Source organism: Neolamprologus brichardi, chromosome 9 (assembly GCF_056152115.1).
Source record: "Neolamprologus brichardi isolate AB-2024 chromosome 9, ASM5615211v1, whole genome shotgun sequence".
NCBI lineage: Eukaryota > Metazoa > Chordata > Actinopteri > Cichliformes > Cichlidae > Neolamprologus > Neolamprologus brichardi.
The window spans coordinates 29,756,385-29,778,079 of NC_142112.1; the positions used below are offsets into that span (position 1 = coordinate 29,756,385).

General features: G+C 40.9%; 1 protein-coding gene across 2 annotated transcripts; it reads right to left on the bottom strand.

The window, feature by feature from the left end:
- Positions 1–1,309: 1,309 nt before the first annotated feature.
- On the bottom strand, positions 1,310–21,114 carry gad2 (glutamate decarboxylase 2). Of its 2 annotated transcripts, none has more exons than XM_087846286.1 (16): positions 20,970–21,114; positions 19,816–19,878; positions 19,524–19,667; positions 18,655–18,888; positions 17,311–17,401; positions 16,259–16,371; positions 15,524–15,639; positions 15,024–15,103; positions 13,790–13,844; positions 13,501–13,617; positions 11,606–11,670; positions 11,409–11,487; positions 11,170–11,319; positions 9,900–10,007; positions 8,543–8,632; positions 1,310–5,820 (listed from the first exon to the last, which is right to left on the bottom strand). In XM_087846286.1, the coding sequence occupies exons 1-16, from the start codon at positions 20,974–20,976 to the stop codon at positions 5,647–5,649; spliced, it is 1,686 nt and encodes a 561-aa protein (XP_087702412.1). In that variant the 5' UTR covers positions 20,977–21,114; the 3' UTR covers positions 1,310–5,646. The 2 variants fall into 2 exon arrangements, with proteins under 2 accessions (XP_087702412.1, XP_087702411.1); XM_087846285.1 differs by having other exon boundaries at positions 20,187–21,114.
- Between the last annotated feature and the right edge of the window lie 581 nt (positions 21,115–21,695).

The window sequence follows — 21,695 nt, forward strand, 5'->3', positions numbered from 1 at the left end:
TTTATCAATGTTTCTAATAAAATAAATAGATTATCAAGTTAGGTTTGCTGTCAGCCAGATTTACTTTACTCATGTCAGTTTGCTAAGGATAGGTTTTAATAGCGTTAAATTCTTTTTGATTTAAATTCTTTGCTAATGCTAACTGACTGCTAAGTCTAAGGAGCTTGGAAAGAAAAGCGTCTGGACTTCTCTGAGTTGCTTGGAGATGTTTCACCTCTCATCCGAGAAACTTTTTCAGTTCTAAGGTCAGATTTTGCCTCCTCGACGGGACAAGACTTGGCTGTCCATTTGCATCTAAAGGACAAAGGTCACTCTTTTGAGGACACCAGTGTTCACATTTTGGACAGAGAAGACAGATGGCTTGAAAGAGGAGTGAAAGAAGCCATCTATGTCCACTGTGAATGGCCATCTTTGAACAGAGGCGGTGGTTTATGACACCAAGTGTCTGTAATCTATAATCCAGTTTTGAGATCCCTTCCCAGATACCTTAATGCCCACTCACATCCTGGGTCATCTGACCTCAAGAAATCACATGATAGGGTAGGGCTAGGTTTCAAAATGAACGCACCTGAAACCTTGTCTGATTGTGACCTACACCCATTTTCACACCTTGGCTCGTGAGGGACACTCCCACAGGGCTTAAATCTGGGCCTCTCCACCATTTGACCTTAGAACTGAAGACGCTTCTCAGATGAGAGGTGAACCGTCTTCAAGCAAAGAAGTCCAGATGCTTTTCTTTCCTAGCTCCTTAAACTACAAACCTTCACAGACTGTTAAGAGAAAATCATTGGTTACTTGTAATGCTGATCCTGGACGATCATTATTATGATGATTTAGGAACAACACTAGCACCTGATTATAATAGTCCAAGGTTGCATCAATGTGTTCATATTCTCATCTTACTACCAAGAAATCGAGACTCATCAGAGCAGACGATGGTTTTTAGCTGACCAGAGGAACCCGGTGTGGTCTTCTGCTGCTATACGGCATTTTCACCCCAAGAAGTTCAGATGATGGCATATTTGCTTAAATCTGGGAAAATGCCAGTAGATCAGCAGTTTCTGAAATACACCAACTGTGTGACATTCAGAGTTGCTGCCACAGAGTGTTGCTAATGAAGTGGCCCTGAGTGTATATTGTAAAATTTTACAGCTTTTTGTCTGAAAGCAGGTTTAGATGTTTTAGCCATTTGGCTCCATTCACTAGTGTTTGAGGACTCATTAGTGCTGCAGGCTACAATGGCAGTGAGAATACTCATAAAACTGTAGGTCTGAGTAAAAATAACAGAGACTCACACTTTTTTGTTTGTTTTGGCAATATTTATTTCTATTTTCCCAAGAGCAACATATAGTTCAGGACAAATGAACGTTTGATAAAGCCAGCACAGCAGTTTGCAGAATGTATGATTCAAAATTGCACCATATTCAGTGAAATGATCTGCACTCTGAATACTGGGAGTTTTAACTGTTCTTATAAACAAACAATATTTCTCATAAGCAAGAAACTAGGGTCTATTTTTTCCTTATATATTTGTTAAAGTCTCAGTTAAATTTATTTCGCATACATCCCACAGAGTCGAGGGCCTTTGTGAAACAAACATCAGAAACGGTGACACTGTGGGCACCATGACACAAGCCAACACACCGTCTCAGACACGCGAACAGAACGACAGCGGGCAGCCGAGAAACGTCAGAGGAAAGCGCGAGGATACGTTGTCACTGCTACCAGAGGGCGAAGCGGAAGAGAAAGAGAGAAAAAGGTCGTACAGGCGCAGAGCAGAGAGGAGCTTTCAGAAAGACATGCTGAGGGACTACACATATAGATATAATACGCTACGTTCAGAGCTGCGACAGTCTTCAAGCAGAAAGACAGAGGATAGAGAAAGTCAGATCAAGCGCGGAGAGGAGTACAATGCTAGGCGAGGTTAGCATGCTGGCGGCACAAAGAAACTTTACAGGAAGCTCAAGACACAGAGATCACATGTAAAGGCTAGAGCGACAGCACTAATCTACAAGCTAAGCTATACATCGGACACTAAAGCTAATTACAGGAGCTACACAAACTGTATATATGTATATATAGAGAGAGAGATAGATATAAATAGATATATAGGAGACTGTATATCAAACAAGCTGGATAGGCAAGGCATCGCATGCATGTCGTGCAAAGGAAGCAAGTCTAGCAGCAGCAGCAAGAGAAACAAAGTGTCTGGCTTTCCGAGACTACCAAAGTGAGATTTTATTGTCGCTGTAATAAATCAGATGCTGTCTGTGTCACAGTGTGGAAGCCAATTTTGGTTTGGGGCGAAACAGAAAGTAAAAATTTGAAACTTTAGGCAACTCTCCGTTGAGATGTAAAACATTTAAAGGAGAAGCTTTACAATATCTACAAACTGAGAAAAAATTAAATCCTTTCATTTCTGGCAGACCCTCGATTCAGTGCACATTCAGACCAAAGAGCTTAAATTACATATCTTGAGTAGTAGAATTTTTTTTAAACATCAACTTATGGACAACCATCGGACATTGCACGTTATTTGATCATGTGTATACTCTAAAGTGCACAACCTCCCATTTGGAGGAAAACTAGACAATACTGAAAAATTCATACTAAGGCAACACACTTACAAACACACTAAGGTACACAGTTGGCACATACCGTCAAGTATCACTTGTGCACGAAAAACACGGCGCTTCAGAGTCAAAATGGCTTTGCATATTCATTGAAAATCCAAACACCCGAGTCTCTGAGTAAGACTTGGAAGTATTTCAAAGTAAAATCGATCAGTTTCTTTAAAGCCAGTCCCTGAAACACATCTTTGAAATAGCTAGAAGTCACAAATCAAGTATCGAACATACATACATACATACACACAAGGAAAAAAGCCTTTTGGACAAACCGGATGAAAATACAGGTAATCTATATTGGAGATAGAGAAAATATGAAGAACTTTACCTCACAAATAGTCTCTGGTTAAATGTCTTATATACACGTATGTATACACAAAGATATGTACTTAGGACATCTTGAAATACTATTTACAGTCTATGATCAAAAGTGATTGTTCACTGACCGACCATGTTGAGCTATAATTGTGCTTTTCTAACTTGTTCTAATGAAAATGCTACAGAACCTCTGCCTGATAAATCAGGGTTCACATTCCAACTAACCCGCCTACAATAAGCCTGCTTTTACTCCAGGTTTCTTTTTTTGTTCTTGTTTTTTGCAAACTACCATGGGTTTGGTCTGGAAACTTGATTATCATTTACTATTGATCCTTTTGATATTATGCAGGATACATATATGCGTATGTATATATATATAGATATCTATATTGGACCCATACTCAAATATTGCTTGTGAATGCAGAAAGACAAAATCTCAGTTGCAATGCTAAGGGATGCGGCTCCTCCCAACAGTGATTTAGTGCAAGTAATGTCAGGTATACAGTAGCTGCAAATCTGGTTAAGATCCTATATCCCAACAATACCCCATTATTGCCCAATTCTTGGTTTCTTAAGATCCACAACCTTTCAGTAAGTGCTCGTTCAAAAGCGTGACTACAAAAAGAAAATCTTTTCTTTCATATTTAAAGTTATAATCCTTAAGATTTCTGTCCTGTTTTGTTTGGCAGGCTAGCGGCAATTCGGTGCCACAAAGCTTTGGGAGCAGTGCCCAGAGATGGTACTGGAATTAAAGAACCTGATGGGGCGAAAAAAGGGGATATGACTTAAACTGCCACCTGGGCAATGCACCGTGTACCCTGTAACATCCAAGTTCCAGTAGGTTCACTGCAACCAGCACTAAAAAGCAATTCATTTGTAACATTTTAAATAAAACAAAACATATAGGCATTTTTGCCAAACATTGACATAGACTCTCTGTACAAGGAATATCCACAAAGTTAGATAACAGATCCATTCATAGTGAATCTTTAGTACTGCAAATTCCCTGTATATAAATGGCAGTGGGCATGCAGTGAAGCCAAGGCTATGATGCCCTTTGGGGCACCTTGGTAGCACTTTGCCTAAATGATCAATTGGTCATACTTCCCATATACTGTTGTGCAAAAGAAACAAGGCAAGGACTTAATTTCAACATGCTTCCTTGTGTGTCTTCGCCTTTTCAAGTCTCAAAGAAGTGAATTAATGATGCAGGCCAGCAGGAAGTTGTTCATTCGGATGGAGTGGGTAATCCTACGTGTTTGGGGTATACCTCTACTGAGCAATGAATTTAATTTGGGAGCTGTATTGGAACATCAGGCTTGTGATCAAATAGTCAAACAATTACCTAATTTGTCCTCCTTTAAAATGAAAATGTCAAGCTGTCAAGGTAAACAGGTGAAGGAGAATTCTAAGAGAATTTGAAGTAATTTACATTAGACTCATTATGTTGTTTGGACTAAACTAATGTTCCCAACACAGCCTACATAAAGCAAACTGTAGACCCTTGGACATGTCTGGTCATGTGCACAGTTGGTGTCCTTTCCAACAAGAGAAAAAAAGTCTACTCAACTACTACCTTGGTGCGCTACTCAGTGCAAGGAAATGGATACATGTATGTAATGGCCCCTGGAGGCAGCAGATTGGCTTTCAGCAGTTAGTATGTCAAATATGCAATGAAAAAATAAGGTTGTTAGGTGAAATGCTTTGGAAAACAACTGGTACTACTACCACACATAGCAACAGTAACAGGAGACAAATACAGTTGATGACTACTGCAGAAAATCTGAAATCTATTCAATGCAGTTCAATACACTGGAAACTTAAGGATTATAGCTCAAGGGCCGATCTTCATTCTAACATATGGAGCAAAGCTAATTATACAGCAAGGATGGAAATGGATCCCATTTCGATGGATTCATGTAGCAAGCCAACAATGTCCAGCGACATGGGTTTTACAGGCCTTTATCGCCTAAACACATTAGAAAGAGAGTAAAAAAGCCTTAATAATCAATAAGCAGAGCAGCATCATGAGCTGCAGGTTGTGTCAAAGGCAGAGGTGATGGGTGGTGAACTGGTTTGATTGTAAATGCTTTGAACTGCTGTGTTTTCACGTTTCCATCATGCAGTCTGCTCTGGCTGGGTTATGTCTTTAACATGTGCTGGCACTGCGTAACAACACCAGGTAAGAGAAGGAGTTCTGTCCTGCTTTGAGTATAATGTGCAGATGTAAAGGCAGTTGATTAAGCTGAGGTAAGGTGAAGTGCTATTTTTGTTTTAAACGAGAAGTTTAAAATGCTTTAAAGTTACAATAGAACACAACCACGTTTGGCACTTAACAACAGACTCGGCAAATGAGAAATGATTGAGAAATAAACTCTTTCTCATCGACTTATTGCACAAGCATTTCATATCACAAAAATTACATATAAAGTTACGTCACTTACACTACTCTGGGATCTACTACACTACAGGAGAAGCAGACAGAAGCACTTTTACATAGCTTTGGACCAAGTCAGCCCACGGCAAAGCTACAATACGTAATATATGGATATATCTGCAGATCTTTTTTCTCAAATATACTCTTAAATATGAGACTTTGGAGGAAAGATTGAGAGAAAAGAAAATAAGTTTACCAGTACATTCACGACAAACAATTCATCCGTCAAGGGGAAAAGTACAAGAGGATTTGGAGAGATGTGTCTTATAGATCCTGGCCAAGTCGTTCAATCTCCTCAATAAGAAAGTCGATGTCCTCAAAGGTAGCAGCAGGATTTGAGATCACCATGCGAAAGAAGTTGACCTTGTCCCCTTGTGGCTGGTAGCTCACCATAGTTGTCCCGTACTCCATCATTCTGGCTTTTATGACGGGAGCCACCTGACAACATGCAACAAATACAGCATGAATTGCTGTTCCTTCAGGAAGAGAAAATAAAATATGTGAAAGATACACAGAAGGTCAGGGCAGAGACAAAATGGGCCATTGGGCGCAAATGAAAAAGTCTCCCAACCGTACCTCACAAACAAGCTATACAGCTAGATGCTTTGCAAAGTTAAGCATGTTAAGAAAGAATAGGTAAGCAGGTAAGCATCCTGTGAATTCACAGCGTTACGTGTCTTACCTCCTGCGTGCTCTAAGCCAGCGGTCCCCAACCCCCGGGCCTCGGACCGGTACCGGTCCGTGAGTCGTTTGGTACCGGGCCGCGAGAGTAGAAGCTCAGGTGTGAAATGTATGGTTTTCAGGGTTTTTATCGGTTTTCAGCGTTATTTTGTTATCGTTTTTATCGTTAACTCGGTTTTCCTGGGTCTTTTCACGTGTGTTATGAATAAATCTTTTTTTCGGTACCGGTACTAGTTTTATTTTGTTGTATTTATCCGCGACACCTTAAAGGCCGGTCCGTGAAAATATTGTCGGGCATAAACCGGTCCGTGGCGCAAAAAAGGTTGGAGACCGCTGCTCTAAGCAAGAAACTTCAATAAATAGAGTGGGCCTGAAGCGGACTGTCCTCGATTTAGTGTTAAATGTGAGAAAGGATATCCTCAGACTATATCCTGACCTTGTGTTTGTTTTGCTTTGAGTTTGTTTATGGTCATTTTGTGTCCTTCTTCTATTTACGTCAACTCATACTCATTTTGTGCAGATTACTACAGCAGTTTATTAATTTTCTAACGAGGCTGAAGGGGAAATAAAACTAAATGCAAAACACAGGAGACAAACAACCACAAAACTAAAACAGGAAATTTACTCAAATAAGGACAAACAGAACTTGAGTGAACTTAACAGAAGAGATGGGACGAGATGAGGAGATGAAGGGAAATACCAATGGGGCAAATAAAGCTGCAATAATGCATACAGTAAACAGAACTCAAATATGATAACACCTAAAGGCTAAAAATGCTCAAGAGCAAAACAAAACCTAAACAAAACTAAAAAAAAAAATTTTGTGTGCATATAATAAAAGTAATCACTGTTCACTTGCATTTTTAAAATTTTAAAATAAAAATGTAGGAAAATAATATTTTATTCTCAGTACTTTAAATGATTTGATTGCAGAACTACTTTTTTTCACAGATAATATCCCGTTTTATTAGCTTTAGTTCGTGTTTTTACATTTTACATGGTTGTTAACTGTTGTCTAACTCAAATTGCACGAACAGTTTGGGAGAGTATTGCCTGACTACTTCTCTTTCTGTGTAATCGGATCTAAATGGGTGCTTGTTTGTTTATACAAGTCTAAGTTCTTCCCAGGTTCATCAGACCTACAGACCATGTAGGTCATTTACCCCCCATCGGTCTGACAGCTAAATGTAACAGCAGCTGGGTGCACAGCCCCATGACTGCTACTCCTGCCACGCTGAGAGGTTATCTCTAAGAGCAAAGCGAGGGGTGATGCTCATTTATTTTGTACTCAGCAGAGTCACGATGCTGGTGTAGATTCTTTGCAGTGATGTGCGGCGACAGATTCAATTTCATGTCTGAAACTCTCAGTGCTCGTTTTGACCGACGCTCGGCCTGTTAGACGGTTCACTGAGAGAAAACTCCTCAGCGTCTGTGTCTCTGGAATATCATTTTTAGGGCTTGGTTGGTTAGAGGATTTGTATAAAAAGGTTTCATCGTGACCAACTTCAGGATATGCAGATGAGATCCAGCAAGTTCAAGTGACAGTTTGAGTGCAGCTTTAGCTTAAGGGCTTAAGTTAACCGTGGCTCATATGACCCAGAATAATCGTGCAGGAATTTTAATAAATCTGTGGGTATTACCAAAACAGGCTTTAACACTCAGCTAACTTCTCGAGGAAGTTGGCTTCAGTTTCAGATTACTGCCTGCTAGATTAGTTAGTTGTTTCCATACAGCTCTCATCACATAATCAGTCATTTTTTTTCCTAATGTCTTGCAGGTGTCTCACTGCAGTTGGCGTGCTTGCTGCAAAATAATTTACTGTGTGCTGATTTCCCTCAAATCAATCTTTTAACAGTTCCTCCCATTCTCCTCATCCATTAGAGGATGTCATTAAGACACGTCGAAACTGATGAGGGCTCCTTCAGTTCTTAGCTCTTCCTCAAAGTGCTAATCTGGCAGCATTACATCACCCCTCAGGCTCATAGTCAGAGTGTGGAAAAGCTGTCCAGTCAGTCTGTCTACTCGGTGAAGCATGACCATGGTGTTTTTTCAAGTAATCTTTCAAAGAAAACAAAGGGAAACATCTGCATTTGCAGAGCAATGATGAAGCTGGTAACGATTTTAGTCAATGGGAAGAGAGAGAAGAGAGAGAAGTGGTCTTTGCATGGCAGACACGAACGCCATCTGTTTGTCCTGATTGTCAATTATGAGGCCCCTGCTGCTGTGGTATCCTCTGAATGGCCACCACATTAGCCAGCTGAAAAGCCTCACTTCTTTTTAACCCGTACTCTGTGTCCTGTTTAAGACCGCTGCCATTTTTTTCTCCTCATGTGCAGGGCAAAGTATTATTTTAATCCCGAGTATAAGCTGCCCCTAATTAGAAAGATGTGTGATAGTCGAGCTGGATATGAATGACGCGGCTCGTGAAAGTTGTGTTGGGGAGATACTACAGTGAGACTTCTTATCTGAGAGTACCCACCTTGTGCAGGTGTTTCTTTCTCTCCTCTTTGTCCTCCATGTAGCGGATGCCAGGCGGCAGGTACCAGAAGCAGACGTTGGTGTGCTGAGGCTGAGGGGACACATAGACGACAAGATATCAGAGGAATAAACTGAGGAAAAACAAACAGCGATTGAGTGCAGTTGTATAAAAAAATAAACGAGAGTAATGATTATGTAATGACTTGGTGTGCACATCTTTAAAACTTCAAAATGACCCTGGTGTAGAATATGTTCTACTTCTTTATGTAATGGCGAATTATGAATTTAATTATATATGGAAAAGTAAAAAAATATAGTAGGCAGGGCCAGACAGCAGAGGTGATATAATTTAGCACTAACCAATTCTGAAAATTAAGGATTCAACATGAATGAGGCGACTATGTCCATCTTTTATATACAGTCTGTGTGCATATTGCATATACCTACACCTTTATACACACAGTTTAAACATGGTATACAGCCGTTTTGTAGAATTCAAAGCTATTCATGCCTAAAATCCTGCAGAAATCTTATGACATTAAAATGCTCGTATCCTAAGTCAAACTGATTTTGAATGAAAATGCTGATTTGCATCCCAGAGCAACAATCCAATATGAGTTTACAGCATCGGACAGGTAGCGTGCCTTCTGTCACTAGATGTCTGAAAGCTCCTCACAGTACTATTTTCTGGCACCCAAATCCCTGCAAGAACTCCCTGCCTGCCTGTCTGCATAAGAGCGGAAGGGCATTCATTACCAACAGCTGACTAACCATGCACACCAGCCTCATTTATACAGCTGAGCTGGTTTGGCTGTAGTATATTCAACATCAGATTGATGTAATGGCTCAATGGAAGGCACAGACAAGTGAGCACCTGGGCCATTGCCCAGAGGACTTGGCTTTTTCTCATCCCCCTCTGGGTTATGATGCTCATAGCCTTTTTGGGGCTCAGCAGGAAAACAATAAGGCTTGAAACATTAAAGAGCTTTCATAATAAATTACCCCATGTGTCCAAGCACCCCTTTCATAAGAGAGTTTTCTTCATCCCCACATATGTTTGTGTTGTACTTCAGTTTAGTGCAGGATATTTCAGACACCACGCTATTCATATGCATATGAGCAATTATGGGCCGTTATGCTATTCATTAAACATAATAGCAGCACATTACACTGGCATCTGGAGGTAAAAATGGCATTCATCCAACTCAAAGCCAGAACACTCTGCATGGAAATCAAGTCAGCAATAATGACACTGAGGAAAAAGGAGCAACATGGGCTAATGTCAGCTACTTTTCCATGATTGTGTGACTGCAGATGAATTATCCTTTAGAGAGAGTGAAAGATGAATGTGAGCATACTTTGCCATCAAAGACCATCTCGTATCCTTCCCTGTCTTTAATCTTGTTGTAGAGGTACTCGGACAGCTCCAGACACTTGTCAATCTGAGCCTCGAACCCAATGGTGCCCTGTCAAAGAAAAGATGTTTATCTGTAATTGCTCAAACTCCACAGCAGTAAATAAATTTATTATATAGTATAGAGAACGTTTGGCTTCAGGCTTCATCAGGGTCAATCTAAAATGTGTTACATATGCAGCCAAATGCATTTTAGCCAATGAGGGACCAACAAGGATAGGTTGAATATTTGACCATGTGATTTAAATCTGGTCATCTGGTCCCTGGAAATGGGGCGTGTCCAGCAGAAAACCTGGGTGGCATCTTATTTGGTCCATAAAACTCAAAAGTGTTGTTTTTCCTCCACCTGATGTCACATATCCACACAAGACACTTTCAAACAATAAATAAATACTGAATTAATATATATTAGTATATAGATTAAAGTATAAAAGCAATTTTAAAATGACAACAAACAAATAAAAGACATTTAGAAGTTGCTGTAGGATCTCAGAGTTTGTCCTCTTCTCCGAAGTTAAACTCAGTTTCCGTCATTTAATTTTTTTGACATCTATAATTCAAAATTTCAGGTTTTTATTTTTAATTTTAACTCACAAAGTTTTTCTCTGAGTTTTGATACATTTCCTTAGAAGGGTGAATGACTGAAATTTTGAGAAGCTTTCATATATAATCTATGCATAAGCAATTAAAAAAAAAAAAATGCATTAATATAATATAGCAGAGCCAAAACGAAAATGAAAAGTGAAACAAGTGGAAGCAGCTTAATTAACTGAAAAAAGAGAAAGCATTTGCAACAGTCTGACAACAGCTGGATTAGCTTAATGACAGCCAGCATCAGCTGATGGTTCATCTGATACTCTTCTAACCATTAGACTGACAAATCTTGCACAAGATGCACTTTTTAAATCTGCAAGCTGCTTTGCAACACATCTGGATCCACAGCTCTTCCTTTTCTAGCTGTATCTGACTAAATAGTACGGCCGTTGTTATTGATTTCTGCTCTGTAGCAGCATGCCATCACTTTATCAATCAAAGGTGAGGTCTTGCTGCTGCTCTCCCTGCCTCTAGCTTTCCGTGTAACGATGCAGAAGGCCAAGGAGGTCCCAGAACAGACCCATGCTGCCAAATTGATTATAGTGTTCTAGCATATTATTATTTATACCCTATTAATAACTGCTTACAATCATAAAACTTTATATTTATATTTATATTACCTTAGCTCTCCACATGAGCCACAGCTTGAAGATGTCCACATGACGTCCACACTGCAGCGCCTTGTCTCCGGTGTCGTAAGAAAGATCGTAGTGTTTGTCCTGCTGGAATAGGTAGCAGGCGTGCATCTGGTTGCAGTTCTGCATAAGACCCTGTGAAGTGAGAGCCAGAGCATTTACAGAATCACCTCAATAAACAAAAGCAGGAACACGCAGCATGGGGCTGAGAAATTGAGGCCTACCTCCTCTCTGACCAGCAGGGCAGAACACTGCAGAGGGACGGACATCATTTTGTGTGGATTCCATGTGACTGAATTGGCCCTGCAGTTTAAAAAAAACAAAACAAAAAGAACCAACCATCATTCAACGTTATATCAAATGCTCATTAGCTTATAATATTTGCCCATTTGGGGCCAAACCACATAAAACAGTTACTCGCCTCTCAACTCCGTCCAGCTTCCACCTGTGTCTCCTGGACATGAGCAGACTTCCTCCCCATGCTCCCTGAAACACGAAGAGATGAAAGACATTAGCATCCACATTTAATAAACCATCCGTGTATAAAACTGATGGTGAAATCCTGACATGTCTTAAGAAAAATGAACTGTCTCAGTTTTTCCACAATACAAAGAAGTACTGCTGTAGTAAATAAAAAAAACCTCGGCACTGCACCTTGCGGTTAAACTTTCAAAAATTAAGTCTAAGCACATAAATGACAGACATTATACTGGCAGCTCATTACCCAAACTTTGTGCCATAAGTTAAAAAAAAGAATTGCTGTTTTAATTAATAGAAAATGTTTTTTTTACTGTAAAAAAATTTATATCCAATTTCCTGTCATTTAATGGTTTGTGTACTACTGACTTCATCCACTCACACAGTAAATACTCCAACATGTATGCCAAGCTCCTCTGCATTTTTCCTATTTTGCAAAGCCATCTACAATGCCTGATTAGACACCTGGGTGGGCCAATTTTGGCCCCCTGGCCACATGTTTAACACTCCAGCACTAAAGCCTTTGATTTCTGTAGAAGTTCTGCCAACTAGCCCAACCTCATTTAATATTTAATATTTAAAAACACAACAGGGACTATTTTTGTGACACACACACACAGTAGTAGTATTAGTACACTTTAATATCACTGTTTTGTCTATGAATATATACACTGCATCTGTTCAAGTGCTTCCTAATGAATATATCTAATCAGCCAATCACATGGCAACATCTGAGTGATGTGGTCATGGACACTGACATGGTCAAGACGACCTGCTGAAGCTCAAACTGAGCATAAAAATGGGGAAGAAAGGTGATTTAACTGATGTGGGATGGTTGTTGGAGTCAGACTGAGTAATTCAGAAACTGCTGTTTTATCAGGATTTTCTTGCACAACCATTTCTAAGGTTTAAAGAGAATGGCCTGAAAAAGCAAAAATATCCGATGTGTGGCTGTTGTCAGGGTGAAAATGTCGTACTGATGTCAGAGGTCTTAACGGAATGGCCACACTGCAGATACGAAGGCAAGAGTAACTCTAATAATTATTCGTTATAACCAAAGTATGAAGCAGAGCATCTCTGAATGCACAACTTGACTTTTTGTCACCAGATCTCAATCTAATAAGGACCTCTGGGATGGAGTGAAATGGGAAATTAGCAGCATGGATGTCGAGACAACAAATCTGCTGCAACTGTGCAATGGTGTGATGTCAAAAGGAACCAACACCCCTGAGGAGCGTGTCCAGCACCTTGCTAAATCTATGTTTGGAAGAATTAAGGCAGACCTGAGGGCAAAAAGGGGGCCAAAGGTGTACCACATAAAGTGCATTAATAAGTGAGAGCTGTAGCTAGAAAATTTAGCAGATAAACCAATGAAAATGATGAACAATCACAATGTGTGTGTGTGTGTGTGTGTGCATGTGTGCATGCGTGCATGCTTTTTTTTTTACCCATCTCAGCTAGTTGAGGGATGACAGACAAGGCCATTTATTGCTCTTAATAGAGGTGTCCCCCTGTCAGGACTAAATCACTTTCATTAAGAGATAGAGTTCCTTCAGTGAGACGGCCCATGATGGTAAAGTCAGGGGAGGAGATGATTTACAGCCTCTGTTCCAGTTTTTCTAATCTCCAGTGTTAGATAGGAAATGGCGCGCTCTCTATCTGGGTCAACCGCAAGCAGTTAGAGGCGAGACAGACATAATAGATTTGTCAAACTCAGAGGTGAGCTCTTTGCTTCTGTGTACGCCTCCATTAAAATCCCTCTTGTGCACAAACACTCCAAAAATCCCGCATGTGAAAGGTCAATGTGACACTTTAAATAAATCAGGAAGCTTTACTCACATCCACGTGCATCCAGATGTTGTACTTTTTGCAAATGTCAGAAATGGCAATGAGGGGGTCAAAAGCTCCGTACACTGTTGTCCCAGCAGTCGCACTTACGAAGAAAGGTACAAAACCCTGCACAAGAGCAACCAAAATACTGCATATGAGGCCGTTATGTTGTTACAATATGTTCCCAAATTTCCCTCATCATCTCTGCAGTTTCAGTCGAGCGCACCCCATAAAATCAAAACTGTATGAAGTCATATCTGTCTATTTATAGCAGGGTAATAAATGTACATCATCTTACCTTCTGTTTTGCCTCCAGTATTCGCCTCTCAAGGTCAGCTGGGATCAATTTACCGCTGCAAAGGGAAAACAAGCTTTAGTTGGCTTTAACGTTGTTTGTCATACTGTCAGTGGGCAAAGAAGGCCTTCTACCTTAAAAACAAAAGGCAGCACAGGAACAGAAATACAGAAAATATAAGTGCAAGTATTGCATTTGAAATTCTACTTAAAGGGACAGGACAGGGTCGGCACCAGAGCACATGGAGTGGACGGGCAACTAACTTTGACAGGGAGGCATAAGACTTGACTTACTCTGGTATTTAACCTAATAATTAACACTGTCATGCTTGTTACTACAACATTTGAGGTATTAAACTTTTTTATTGCCAAATTTTATTGCTTAATTTTACTTTTAGTTCTAAATGCCACTAGAATTCAATTTAGGGGGTACAGTGACCTTTATGGATGGGCTTGGACCCCCAGCCCGTCCATAATGCTCACAGTGCGACTATACAAGCCAAAATCCACCCGCTCATCCATTTTCTTCCAGGCACGCTGTAAACATTAATGTCACCTCTCTTGACTTTAATGTTTAATGTTAGCTACTACTTCCGTTGGTTGGGGAATGTGAGCAATGGAAACAGTTTTGTAGATTATTCGGTTGACCTATTCACGATTACTTGAAAGAGACAACGCTGATAGTCTGTTTGATGCTCTTAACGCCTCGAGGAGAGTTCCATTAGATTCAAGAGGTGGACATCTCTCCAAAACTGAGCACAAAACAGATCAGATGGATAAAGCGAAACACAGATGAGAGGGAGAAAACAATGTAAATGTAATTTTGGGAGGAACTGTCCCTTTAAGTACAACTATAAGCAGTAATATATAAAGGATTTCATATCATATTATAAGGTTACAAATAGTCATGACTCATTGTTAAGTATTAGAGTTACACATCATCGAGTGTTTTCCAGTCTAGGGTTTGGACTTCTTTTAAAGGGTCACAAGATGAAATATAAATTTGAATCCTAAGCTGAACAGGAAAGACACATTTTTACTGTTACTTGTGAACATTATCAGGTTTTTAGGCCTTATTGGTTTGGATAAAACCAGTTTGTGAAGATTAGAAGGCTGTAGTGTTTCTCCACAATAATACAATAATAACTGTTTCTATATCGAGTGTTTTTAACATCAAAAACAATGAATATGCCTCATGGTTTAACTGAAGTATGATGCACGACTGAAGCCAGCTTTACCTTTGATCTGCTTTGATGCAGATCACGCTTTCAGTCCCAATGCCGAGAGCTGCTGCACCTTTTTTGATTGAAAAATGGCTCTAAGTGTTGAAGACGAGGGGGAAAAAAAAGATAATGAGTGACCAGATCCGTAAATATGTACGTCTTATGACAGATTTGTTTGTAATTTCATTGCTTTTTTCCTCACAGCATCTTTCAGCTGTCCTTTAAAGATGAAGGTGACAGGCACACCAGTCACCTCGTGTCCTTCTGCATGCGGCGTGCATAATGTCAGCTTTTTATCAGCAGCGGTGGAGTTAAAGTGACACGTAGTCACACATCAAGCACAGCCACAGTTACCATGAGATCTTTTTTGTGTTATTCTAGCGGCTGAAAGATAAATTTTTTGACATTTGTCCAAATAGTGTTCAGTGTTCAGTGTTCACCGTTTGAGCCAAGCAGACACACACTGACGATGCCGTGAGGAAATAATCGAGCGGATTTTAAACACGCATGCCTACATGTTCGGATGTGAAGGCCACCAGTCTGGGAACGGATGACATTCCCTTCTCTTTCACCTCAGGGAACATCTTGAAGCGGGCCAGCAGCATGGCGTACATGTTAGAAATAGCACCACCTGGAGGACAGACAGGATTGAGTTAGGGAAGTGTCTCCAGGGAGTGATGCAGGGTTTCTAAACGATTGCTCCCTTATTCTCAAGGAGCTGCCACAGTAGATAGCTCTGCATGTTTACTGACACAACCCCAAAGGAATCTGTGTCTTCTCCTTGGATTGAACCACAAATCTTTTGCTTGTTAGGTAAATGTGTAAGCCAATAAATAAAAAAGTAGGCTGCTACATTGTTTCAAGATATCCATGTTCATGTAAAACTAACTTTTGTTTATCAAGAGCATATCAAGAAATGACAAAGCATCCAAAATTGCATCTCGCTGTCCACAATGTCACAGCCAATCACAGGCTTTGTCAGTAAATTCTCCGATGACTGCCTCTCATTATGAAGTGCATGGGAGAAATTAAAGATTGGGGTGGGTGAGGGGGAGGGGGCTTAAACTGAAAATTATTTTATGCTAATTGGCTTTGAAACACGTTCCATTTATATCATCAAAATGCAAATTGACACGTTACAACACACACACACACACACACACACACGCACACACACATACAGCCAGTTCCATCTCCAGTCAAACAGAGGGGTGTCAGAGCGCTCTGCGCCACCTTCCATGCAAACATACCAGGAGAAAAAATGCCATCTCCTCGCCCATCCGGCCAGCCAATGATCTCCCTCATCTTCTTCAGAGTGACGTACTCCAGCAGCACAAAGACAGGAGCTACCTCATAGGTGAACCTGCACGTTACACAAGACGCATCACATGGCGCTCGTTACAGGAGCACGGTGCCATCGTGACTCATCAACAAATAAAAAGCTGCCATTAAACTGACATTATTTTTTAAAAATCTGAAGTTTGGACATTTCAGGAAAGGAGGGTTGTCGTTGGCCTGTGTGGAGGTGCATTTAAAAAATGCTCAGATTCTGAGGTTTTCTGGAGGTTTCTGGCTTCACTTTTGAAGAAGTGCAGGATTACTGTCAATCGTGTGTACACATTTTAACAGCTCTGATGCATTCTCAAGTTTTTTCCATTTATATAGAAACACTTAAATGCATATGAAAATATTTTTTTCAAGCCAAACACCCACAATTTTACTGACAAAATGCACTCCTTTAATATTTTGAACTCCCACATTTTCATCATCCTGCTCCTATTTAAAACTTGCATCTCCATTGTGTGCTCCCTAATATTTCTATATATATTTATAAATATATTTTTGTATTAAGATACTGGCTGTATTCATTCGAACCTCCCTCCACTGTAAACAGCAGGTTTACTTTTCATTTCCTCACAGTTGCCAAAAGAGTTTATCTCCCCCAAAACACACATGTGAAATTAGCTCCAGATTAGTCTGAATTTAATTTCAGAGCTAATTTTCTCCTCTCGAATCCCCAGGAGGATCAGAGGTGAAGGGGAGGGATAAAAGGCTGAGGGGGGAGCCTTGTGGGTGCAAGGGGGGGCTGAGGGGTGGGGGCCTGCCTTTCATTTCACCCCTTTTCATTTGCCATGACTGAGTGTGTGTGTGTGTGTGTGTGGGGGGGGGGGGGGGGGGGGGGGGGGCGCTATCAGGCCATGCAGACGCAGAGCAGACTGCACGCGGTTGGTCCGGAAATGGAATCCATTGTCATTATCGTTATCACCGCTTAAAATCGCGATGAAGCAGGCCACATACTTACATATTGGTGTTGGCGGTGGATGTTAGCCAATCGGCTGCAAGTCCGACCATGTCTAATCCCGTGGAGAGCTGATTGAAGTACCTGGGGTGGGCTGAAGGGAAAGGAGCAGAGGATGGAGAAGGCAAAGAGGAGGAGTGTGAGATGGCTGCAATTTTAAGGTTTTCCGTAGCGAGCAGAAGCTGTCATCTCCTGAGCGCTTTAATTGCGGGTTAGAATTGTAGCTGCAGAGTCAACTTAAAAAAAACAAACACCTGAATGAAAACACCAAATGATGAAAACGTTTGGTGTAATGTAAAAGGTAAACACACAAACCATGTTGCAGCACTGACACGTGATCAGATCTCAGTGTGCGTCATAAACACGGGCGTAAAAACTAAAGAGTAATTTATGGGGGTGATCAAGCAAAAAAAAGAAAGAAAAAAAAACAAAGGAAGGAAGGAAGATATAACTGTACTTATAAATCTGGTGCAAGTCCTTCTCAACACCATATAATTCTTAAATAATAATAATAAACATTTTTCTTGTAGCAGAGGAAAATTGCTGATAAATGATTACAATAAATGATTGAAATCCTCACATCTTTGCTTATACCCGCATTACAGTGTGATTTTAATTGTTTTTAAGGTTGTTAAATATTCATCACCACCATAAACTATTTTTTCAGTTTTCCGCTTTCTTGTTTTTTTGGAGGCTGAAATCTGTCCTGTGGCGTTGCTGTAAATTCCCCCCCTGCGTGTGTCACTCAGGGGAGAATAATGGACTTGGCCTATGAAGCCTGGTTATTAGCCTATTATCTCCTACTTGGTGAACCAGATTTACTGCGTCACTGCATTTATCGGTCTGGTGGTCAGGAGGAGGAAAAGGAGGACAACTGTGTCGATGCTTTATAGGCATCATTTATCATTTTATTTATTTATTTATTAAACCCGGAACACGTTAAAGACGTTTTCTTTGTTTGCCTCTCTCTTTCCGGGTCGGTTTTTTTAAGCTTACCGCTTTCGTGTTTCCAGTTTAGTTTTGCAGTAACTCGAGTTTTAAATAATTTGTAGGGTGTAACATAATTGTCACAGTGGCTCTCTGTAATTTATATAGCTTTTCTTTTTATTTTATTGTTAAAACGTGTTTTTGATTTGCCATTTATATGCGTGAATATTGGAATTTTGGCAGATTTCACACAAAGATGAGCGAAAGGCCTTGATTCAGGCCTGCGTGTGATGATACAGCCTGGGGGAAAAATTTTTCCAACACTCCGAAGCATCTATTTTTTTTAAATAAACATATATGTGTATTAAAAAGTGAATTTATTGTTTTGCATGCGTGCAATAAAATCAGACCCAGGCCTACCTGTTTTGATGGCGTATTTCAATGTAGCGCGACAGCTGATCAAGATGTCGTCCAGAGTCGCAGGTTCGTCCTGCAGCTCCCAGTTGTTCATCTGAAGCAGCTCGTTCGGATAATGAAAATCAATAACTTTCGTTTCCCGGTCGAAAGACTCCACTATGTAGGCCAGTAAAATGTCCACAACTTCCTGCAGGAAGGTCATCGTTTTGGTGTCACCGTCCGTGGCCGGTAACAGGTCTGCGAGAGGGGGGGTGGATTACAGTGGAGACATTTTGTGATTTTTATTTGAGGACGGAGGAATGTGTGCAAAAAATGCTTCCACGCAATATTAAGATTGACATTTACACGAGTCAAAGTTTTATTTATATTTTTGTCTTTGAATTTTTCCTCCATACAAACAAATAAATATTTTATATTGTTTCCACGTCCGAACACTGATTCTGCTTTATACGAAAATCTCGTGTTTTGCGCTCAACGCCTCAAAACACACGATTCTGGTGAAGGTGACCTCTCGGAAATAGCCCCTCTCTGAGGAGAACAGACCAACATAACTCCTCTCTCAGAATGTGGTAAAAATGAAAATGATGCACAAAACTATTCATCCAATACACAATGTGTTATTTTATAAATTGAGATTAAAGCGGATTACTTCATTTCTCAGGAGTTTGTGCGATCAGATGCAAATATTTGATACGCATTTTGAGATTATTTCCTTTTATAGTTAAGATGATTATATACAAATATTGCATATAAACAATGGCTATTTTCTAGCCTACTTCGCACAATGAAAACTGCTCAATGCAAAGCCAAGTTTGGACTCGGAAGAAAATAAATCTTTAAAATTAATCCAGCTTCATAGTGCACTTTAGTACCTGTTGAATAGAGGTCGGAGAAGCCCACAGCAGCTTTGGTGCAGTTGCAGGATTTGTTGCAGCCGCAGGTTCCTGCATCCGTCTGGGGCGGCTGCTTGGCGCCCGGCTCGGCGGGTTTCTCCACCTCCCCGACATTTAGCAGCGCTTTGGAAACCCACAAAAAAGAGCATCGAAATATATTTTTTTATTACTCTAGTGCCAGACAGTTATGATGGAAATAGCTGGCACGTTTGCCTGAAAAATAGCTTCCCCTCCGTCTCCACCCCCACCCCCCGCTCCTTCCCCAACATACCACATAATTTCGATCCAATTCCTCCGGATAATTTCTGGGCCGCTGCTTGGCACCAAGCCCTGGCTGAAAGAGAGAAGTGGGATAAATGAGATAAGGGATGTGTTGGCTTCAGCTTCAGTCCAAGTTTAGGGAAACACAAAAGGCGCCATGCAACTTGGAATAAAACAGCTCTTTAGATACACGAAAAAAATGTCTCATGTGGAGAAAAAGAAGAAAAAAAGAAGCAAAAAGAAAAAAAGAAAGCAGGATTGTTGCCTATTATAAGGCCTGTCTGGTGGTTCGGTGAATGCAGGGCACTGGCTTGAGACAACGCTCAGGAATTACTGCGCCCGGTCCATCAGGAGGTGGTTTGAAGACAAAAAGCCACTCACGCGTACTCGGGCTCTGACTCCCGGTATTGGCCCCCGCATTATCTCCGCCAAGAGACCAGAACCCGTGTGATGCCATTGTTGCCGGTAGTTAGGAGCTGCAGGAGGCGCGGAGACCGACAGAGCCCATCCACACGCGACGACCGGGAGCTGTTCAGAGCCGATGTGGTGCTGAATCTGACCAGACCTTTCAGACTGCTTGAAATACAGCCGTGCATCCGACAGACGCTTTAATTTGCTGGAAAGACACTACAAATAAACCGACCCTCGTATGTGCGTGTGTGAGCGTGGGGTGGGTAAAAAAAATAAAAGAAATCACAAAAGGCGTCCTCGCTTCCTCCTTTGCAGGCGTCCACAGGTGCACGAAGCATGAAGCGCCGTGTCCAGAAAAAAATCCGCAAACACTTGACCGGCGCAGAGCAGCCACGCTCTTTACTTAATAGGGGGGAAAATGCAATACAGCGCAAGATAGTTTGCGCAAGTTCCGGATGTAGTGAAATGTCTTTTGATGCAAAGCTGCTACATTTTATAAAAATGACTCAGAGAAAAACAATAAGCAAAAAGAAAATGGTGATGAAAATGGTGGAGGGGGGAAAAAGCAGCTATGGCTACAGCTGCTGGTAAATATGCGGCGCACAAGCCATGCCTAATTGCAGCCAACCTAAATTTCACGTCACTAAAGCAATCCCGTGGTGATTCACTTCAGGTCATGACGAGCCGCGCTGCGTCGTGCGTCGTGACTCCATACATCCCCGACATTTTTGGCCCCCTGCGCACAGAACTTACCCTCCATACAGACACTGAACGCCAACTAATTCATCTGCCCAGCAATCGCAGACCTATTTCTTCAGACCTCTAATTGCCCGCCTCCGGTGGAGGAGACAGCGGGGCGGAGAGGGGACTCGGTTCAAATGCACAGAGTGCTCGTGGGTCCCTCCTCTTTCCGCTCACTCCGGGGGCGCGTTACTCCGAAAATATTTATTACTGAGAGAGGGGCTTGCTTTACTTTCTTTACTCACAAAGTGTTTTTTTCCTCTTATTTTAAGACCCCCCCCCTCCAAAATAAAGTTAAGCCGGTAAGTCTGTAGTTTAACTGCGTCACAATATCCGGATACGAGGAGGAAACCAAATGGGAATAGTTAAAAACAACATTAACTCTGTTTTTCTTTGCTCTGGTATTGTGTTGTGAAGCAGTGTGTGTTTGTCTGCAAAGGTGCTACAGAAATAACATTTTATTTTACTTACAATATCTAGTTACAAATCACCACGTGGAAGTCCAACACTGTCACCTTCTGTGTCTCCACGAATTAGTGTAAATTAACCCTGCAGCCATCAAAGCGACACTGAGCCTCATCTGATTTATGAATTTATAAATCATGATTTATAAATGCACTGGTCAACAGTTATCTGATACCCAAAACGACTCATTAACATAAACTGAACCCTTTAAAATGTGTGTGTGTGTGTATATATATATATATATATATATATATATATATATATTATGAGATC